General features: G+C 37.7%; 1 protein-coding gene across 8 annotated transcripts in view; it reads right to left on the bottom strand.

Annotated features, from left to right (window-relative positions):
- Positions 1–263: 263 nt before the first annotated feature.
- RHOT1 (ras homolog family member T1) overlaps positions 264–7,667 on the bottom strand; it is an 88,790-nt gene continuing 81,386 nt past the window's right edge. For 7 of the 8 annotated variants that reach the window (XM_011992847.1, XM_011992848.1, XM_011992842.1 and 4 more), the window contains one exon: positions 264–1,376. In XM_011992847.1, coding sequence (XP_011848237.1) covers positions 1,259–1,376 — 118 coding nt within the window. In that variant the 3' untranslated portion in view covers positions 264–1,258. Of the gene's footprint in view, positions 1,377–4,835; positions 4,974–7,667 lie in introns of all 8 variants that reach the window. The other variant, XR_001007429.1, reaches the window with a different exon arrangement.

Here is a 7,667-nt window from a genome sequence, read left to right as displayed (position 1 = left end):
ACAGGCATGTGCCACCATGCCCAGCTAATTTTTTGTATTTAGTAGAGACAGGTTTTCACCATGTTGGTCAGGCTAGTCTCGAACTCCTGATCTCAGGTGATCCACCCACCTCGGCCTCCCAAAGTGCCGGGATTACACGAGTGAGCCACCACTCCCTACTGAGTATTCCTTTTACACAAACAATTCTCAATATGAGAGACAGAAACCAGAGGACTTCACTCACATCTGTACAGAAATACTTCAGAAGACAAAAGAACTCAAGATCACAGTACACAGCAGTTATTTATTTAAATACTTGAAAAGGCGGATGATGGAAAAAATAGGTTTATCATGAGAGTTTATATTCATTAGATTTATCATTTAAAAAATTACTGCCTCTAGGTTATCCTAGCCTGATATAGAACACTTAGTGACACATGCAGTTACTGTAATAGACTATAATAGACACAGCCATTATAGAATGATTTACTCTTGGGAGGAAATTCAACAGTAGTAAGGGTGACTCTTTATTTAAACTAAAAACATTGGTAATATACAAATTGTTTTTTTTTTTTTTCATTTCATTGAAAGGGCTATAAAATTCAACATATTGACAAAAGAAGCAACATAATCACATAGATAACGTCTCTGCTAATTGCTTTTACCTTACTTCACCCTTAAAGGTGAGCTGCACACTCAGCTACACAATTTTCTAGACTGTGCGATGGCTTCAAGGCTGGCCTACCACAACTGACTGAAAAAAAGTCATGTTGGTAAGCTGACACTGCTTATGTTTTTAAAAACGGAGAGAGAATGGCAAATTGTGCCTCATGTCCTTATAGAACCCAAAGGATCATTCTGAGTAAATGTGAAATAAATAAAGTGTTCCATGAGTAAATACAATCTCTGGGCTAACTTAAACCTAGGAGAGTGAGCCAAGTGAGCACTAACAATACCATTTAGAAATGTCTAGAAACACCATTTCTAGAACTCAGCTTGGGAGACCATATCTTACCTGAATATGTACATATATTTACAAAATATTCCCTTTTGGCCTCTGGAATTTAGCCATTTTAGTTTGGCTGTTAGCTGTTTTCTTTCCATATGCTAGCCAATACTGCAGTTATAACTATCATTAAAATACTCTTATGCATGAATTACAAATATTAATAAAGTAACTCTGCATGTATAAATATCTCAATATTTCTAGCAGAACTTAAAGCATTCAGAATGTACATAAAAGTATTTGTTTTTGGTAGGGCCAGTATTTCTTTTTATATCATCGCTGTTTCAGTAATGCTTTGTACATAGCAAAGCCCAAAACTGCAAAAACAGTAGCACCAAAACTTGCTCGAAGCCAAAACGTGGAGCTCTTGAGGTCAGCTTGTGTCACGTGCCTGTAGTCAGAAAATATAATTATTACTTAAAACATGATTAGTATGAAAACCTATACCAGTTATTTAGCAGTCTACTTTTAGGTAAGTATTAGTACACTTGTCAAGCTAATTGCATACAGTAATGTTTATCAAAAACATTGATCAATATAGCCATGTATATAATTACTTAATCATTACTTTAAGAAAATGACATAATGTAGACACTAATAAAGACAATTAGCTACTTTGTGGGAGTAGACATCCAAATTTGTAAACATTTTTTTCACACGGGAAATAAAGAAGTTAGACAAATCAATCTAGCATTTTATAATACCATCATGGTCCTTCAAAATGAAAATTAAGGTGGTGTTCCCACAATTTTGAGGATCATATTCATGGTTAAATAATGTGCAATCTCCTATCCCCAGGAACTGAAAGCTATTTTGTAAGCAGTTAAGTGACAAGTGACAATACTTTTCTAAGAGAAATGATTAAAGTCAACTTTGGAAACACTGAGCCTCATAAAAATTTACAAAAAACACCACCCCAAAAAACCGAAAGGGGGAGGGGAAGATTTATCAGTTTGCATTAATTTGGTTACTGCTAATTAAAGAGAAAAAAAAACAATCCCTGGTGTTAGTCAGACAGGCAGTGATAATGGTACCAACTAACGGACATAATGTAACGTGATGGATTGAAAGGCAATGACATAAAGGAAGCCATAGTATGCATGACAAGGGACAGCCTGTACCACAAACTGAGTTGTGAGCATGCTTAGTAAGTACCCTCAAGAGTCTCAAGTATGACAGCTTACCATGAAGAGGATAAAGCTCTAAAGAAAAGGTCAGAACATTTTATTTAAATGTCACTGAAGTCTTAGTTACTAAGTGAACACAACTGAGATGATGTAGAAAACTTAAAAAATTGGCCGGGTGCAGTGGCTCATGCCTGTAATCCCAGCACTCTGGGAGGCCAAGACGGGTGGATCACCTGAGGTCAGGAGTTCGAGACCAGCCTGGCCAACGTGGTGAAACGCTGTCTCTACTAAAAATATAAAAATTAGCCGGGCATGGTGGTGGGTGCCTGTAATCCCAGCTACTTGGGAGGCTGAGGCAGGAAAATTGCTTGAACCTAGGAGACAGAGGCTGCAGTGAGCCGACATGATGCCACTGCACTCTAGCCTAGGTGACAGAGTGAGACTCCATCTCAAAAAAAAAAAAAAGAAAGAAAAGAAAACTTACAAAATTAAGAGCTTAGAGAGACTGTCTAGTTTAGATTATTTTATAACTAAGTTAAACAGATCTGAAGCAAAAGTCAGATATCATTAAAAGACCAAGGTACTGACATATGCAAAAGAGTTAAGAGCCAAGAATTCAAACTGCACAAAACTACTTTGCCTCAGTAACAGTCAAAGTGAACAGATTAGTTATCACAAAATAGAGTCTGTACATCCCTAGGACAAAAGTCTACAACACAAGCTAGAGTGCTCCATGCTTAACACCACAACAAAGCAAGACACAACACTCCAATTCTCACCCTCACCAGTTTCTATTTTTAAAAAAATCACTCCTCACATAATTATTTCTTACAAAGCAAAGTGATATCACAGATTCATTCCAGCTTGCAAGTTAGTTTTTCCAGCAGGCAGTGTTTCATTAAAAAAAAAGTCAGAGAAGAAAATGCTTAGGTTTTTCAAGTTGGAAAAATTCCAACTAGACCAACCCATTGGAAATGTTACCTGGCTTCAAGAAAAAGTGGACCATGAGATGACTCCATGAAGATGGAATCTTCTACAGAGCTGACAGCGTGCACCTGGTGAGTAATACTGCCTTCGTCGTCTGCTAACAGCATGGCACCCCACTCAGCTACCCGGGCTCTTAACCTTTTATATACATGCATACAGTTTGCAGTTCACAGCAGAGCTCACAAAAAAGGGGACTCAAAATAACATCTCTCAATTATGCATCCCACACATAAATTGAGTTGCCACACTATATGATGGATCTCATGTTTTCTATATTTAAAATAAATGTATTCTATAGCAAATTGCCAAACTTAAAAAAAAATCTATCTGTATGTACTCTCTCAACAAACACACACACACCCACCCCAGACAAGGAAACCTAAAGCTGTTATATATATTCTCTAAACATCCCTATGAGTCTGGTCTTGGTACATCTGAAATACTAAGTCCTCTAAACCAACACCATAAGCAGTACCTGACAACATGTAGTAACCATAAGTATTCATCAGAAATGAGGTTAACGACTATTAGTCATGAAGTTTACAGATGATTATAACTTTGGATTATCAAAAACTACAAATATATATCTGTGAAAAAATTGAGTCCAACATCCCAAACTCATAGACCACCATGGATCTATGACACGAGTAACAAAAGTTTACAACTCCTAGTCAATGCAGATGTATAGAATTTAAAGTCAGATCACAGGCTAAAGGTGCATTAGAGGTTTCTCTTCATCTTTGGTCTCCCTGTGATTATCACGCATCTGCACTGACGGATTTTTTTTATTTTATTTTAAAATTTTTACATTTATTTTTTAACTTAGGAGGGAAAAAGAATTAGGATTTAAGCTAACTATAATCACATTGAAATCAATCAAAACGATTTCTCATAAATAGTCTTCAAATATGGATATCTGTTTCACAGAGCTCCCTGTGGTTTTCTGTTTGTTTGTTTATAGAGATGAAGTCTCACTATGTTGTCCAGGCTGGTCTTGAACTCCTGAGCTCAAGCAATCCTTCCACCTTGACCTCTATAACTGCTGCAACTACAGGCTGGTCTCCCCTGTGTTTTAAGACACATGAAATAATATATTCTGACTGATCTTATTGCTTAGTTTTCTTTTGCATTTCAAGATTAATATAGATACATGTTCAAGATACAGCTAGTTTAAAACTTAAGGTAACCCCTATTAACTTATAAAATATATTTCAATGGCTCCATCAATGTTACAGTAGCTATTTAAGACAATTTTAGACATGGAAAATTACTTACAGAACTATTTTACACCTTTACCACCTGCATTTAAAGGCTGCACTACCAGGTTCTATTTATAAAAGAGAAAGCATTTAAAATGGAGGGCACACTTATCATTGCTTAACTGATACCATTTCAATAGAGAATAGGGTGGTCTCGCATGTATTCCAAAAGTATCAAAAACTAACTCATGTTTGTCCTTTCAGTTCTCAAACAGAGGCAAGTAACAGTTTCATAAAGCTTCTGGCTCATTTCTTTCTTTCTTTCTTTCTTTCTTTTTATTTTTATTTTTTTGGAGACAGACGAATTCTCACTCTGTCGCTAGGCTGGAGTGCAGTGGCGTGATCTCAGCTCACTGCAACCTTCCCCTCCCAGGTTCAAGTGATTCTCCTGCCTCAGCCTTCCGAGTAGCTGGGACTACAGGTGCATGCCACCACGCCCAACTAATTTTTGTATTTTTAGTAGAGACAGGGTTTCACCATGTTGGCCACGACGGTCTCGATCTCCCGAACTCAAGTGATCCACCCACCTTGGCTTCCCAAAGGGCTGAGATTACAGGCGTGAGCCACCATGCCCAGCTGCTTCTGGCTCATTTCTAAACTTAAGCAGAAACAATTCTTTCACAGTTCAAAAGCATAATTCTTTCAAAATGACTTACAGAAAATACCATCTTAGAATAACTTACAGTATCTTATTGCATAGTTTTCTTTCTTTCTAAAGTTTATTTTCAAAGATAAAAAAAGTTAATATACACTCATTAGAAAATAAAGCAAAGTAAGAAAAAAAATCATTTATGCTACCCAAGGCAACAAATTAAAATGTCAGGTATTTCCTTTTAGACTTTTTTTTTTTTTTTTTTGAGACAGAGTCTCACAATCTCAGCTCACTGCAACCTCCACCTCCCGGCTTCAAGTCATTCTTGTGCCTCAGGCTCCCGAGTAGCTGGGATTACAGGTGTGTACCACCATGCCCAGCTAATTTTTGGTATTTTTAGTAGAGATGGGTTTTCACCATGTTGCCCAGGCTGGTCTCAAACTCCTGACCTCAAGTGATCCGCCTGCCTCAGCTTCCCAAAGTGCTGGGATTACAGGTGTGAGCCACTGTGACCAGCCCCTTTTAGACTTTTTCTATGTATTTTTTACATAGCTGCAAACACAGTGTGTGTATAATTCTATATATTTTTCACACTTGTTATAAGGCATGGACTTCTTCATCAATTATGGAAACATTCTAAATAGCTGGATTATATTCTATTATCCTATTGCTGGCTATCTCCTTTTGTTTTATTATTTTACTTTTCAGAGACAGCGTCTTGCTGTGTCACCCAGGCTGGATAGTGCAGTGGTACAATCCTAGCTCACCGCAGCCTTGAACTGCTGAGCTCAAGTGATCTTCCTGCTTCAGCCACATAAGTAGCTGGGACTACAGGTGTATGCTATCATGCCTGGATAATTTTCATTTTTCTTGTAGAGATGGGGTCTTGCTATGTTGCACAGGCTAGTCTTGAACTCCTGGCCTCAGCCTCCCAAAGTGCTGGGATTATAGGCATAAGCCACCATGCCCAACCTGGCTATCTCCATTTATTTGTGGCTACAAAAAAAAGACTATCTTTCTACATAAAATTTTTCTCCATATTTAGGATGTTTTCGTTAAGATAGACTTCCCAGAATTAAATGTTACAAGGTCAAAAACGTGTATGTGTGTCTATGTAAAAAGGATTTTTTCTAACCTAGTGATATATCAAAATCACCAAACTTTCCTACTCTATGTGGAATAAGATCATTTAGTTAAGCAGTATGTCTTTTTACAACATTAGAAATAATGACTAAATGTTGAATAGAACCCTGACTAATCATTCACAGTTTGTTAGAGCTTTCAAGTTCTTAGTTGAAAATTACTGTGTCTGGGATGTTGGCTTTCTGGCTTAGAAGTGCTGAAGGCCCATAAATATATCAGACGTCAAGTTCTCCTTGACATAGGTGTAGGAGCCAACCAACACATCTGGACTTGGGTTTTATTAAGGCCGCTACTTAATAATGCAGAGAGAAGAAAATGTTGCAAAAATTCAGGTAATAAAGAGTTAAATGAATAACTGTGTGAACAGTCACACAAGGCATATGCAGACTGGCCAAAATTCCTATGTACCTTTGCACTGAATATCTTTAGTGCAAGGGCATACAAAATACTTTTAATTAACCCTGCAACTTAAGGTGAATATAAAAACATGAACTGGCTGGGCACAGAGGCTCACACTGTAATCCCAGATCTTTGGGGGGCTGAAGTTGGAGGACTGCTTGAGGCCAGGAGTTCAAGACCAGCCTGGGCAACACAGAGGAAGGGTAAGAATTCAGAAATTGTTACCCAGATATCAATTAACCTTGTCTTAGACTGTAAGCTGTTATGCAGATGAAAAGAAAAGTTCAGTAGAAAATACTCAAAGGAAGCAAAACTGAGAGACTTTACTCAGAGGAGCTCCAGAGAGTCATTTTTATCAGTCTTCCCCACAATTTCTCAGAAATGTATTTGAATTTCCTATTTTTCACTCCTCATCTCACCATCTTATTCTTTCCAAAATACAACTAAGAGATGCACAAATGCACTAATGTGAATGGTCTTCTAATTTTACAACTCTATCCATATATATATCTCTCAGGTATAGATTTTTAAGATAATACTCTAAAACAACCAACATAACTGTAATGCGAGTGTATCTAAAGTTACCAGGGCACAGAGATATCATATTTAGCTTTTTCTTATTTGTAATTACGTATCTCAAGTTGAAAACTATACTGAGGTCACCAAACTACAGTAAATTTTTCTGTCTTTATTTATTTATTTAAAGACAGGGTCTTGCTCTTATTCAGGCTGGAATGCAGTGGCATGAACACAGCTCACTGCAGCCTCAACCTCCTGGGCTCAGGTGATCCTTCTGCCTTAGCCTCCCATGTAGCTGGGACCCCAAAAGCATGCTACCACATCTGGCTAATTTATGATTTTTTATAGAGATGGGGGGTCTTAATACAACTTTGTTGCCCAGACTGGTCTGGAACTCCTGGGTTCACATAATCCTACTGCCTCGATCTCCAAAACTGCTGAAATTATGAGTGTGAAACACTGTGCCCAGCTCTATTTTTTTTTTTTTTCAGACAGAATCTCATTGTGTCACCCAGGCTAGAGTACAGTGGCACAAACACAGCTCACTACAGCCTTGACCTCCTGGACTCAAGCAAACCTCTCACCTCAACCTCCTATATAGCTGGGACCACACGTGTGAGCCATCACACCCAGCTTTTTTTTTTTTTTTTTTTTTT

This window comes from Mandrillus leucophaeus, unplaced genomic scaffold, assembly GCF_000951045.1.
Source record: "Mandrillus leucophaeus isolate KB7577 unplaced genomic scaffold, Mleu.le_1.0 Scaffold419, whole genome shotgun sequence".
NCBI lineage: Eukaryota > Metazoa > Chordata > Mammalia > Primates > Cercopithecidae > Mandrillus > Mandrillus leucophaeus.
The sequence above is the reverse complement of the archived record's forward strand: the minus strand, read 5'-3'. Positions and strand labels throughout refer to the sequence as shown.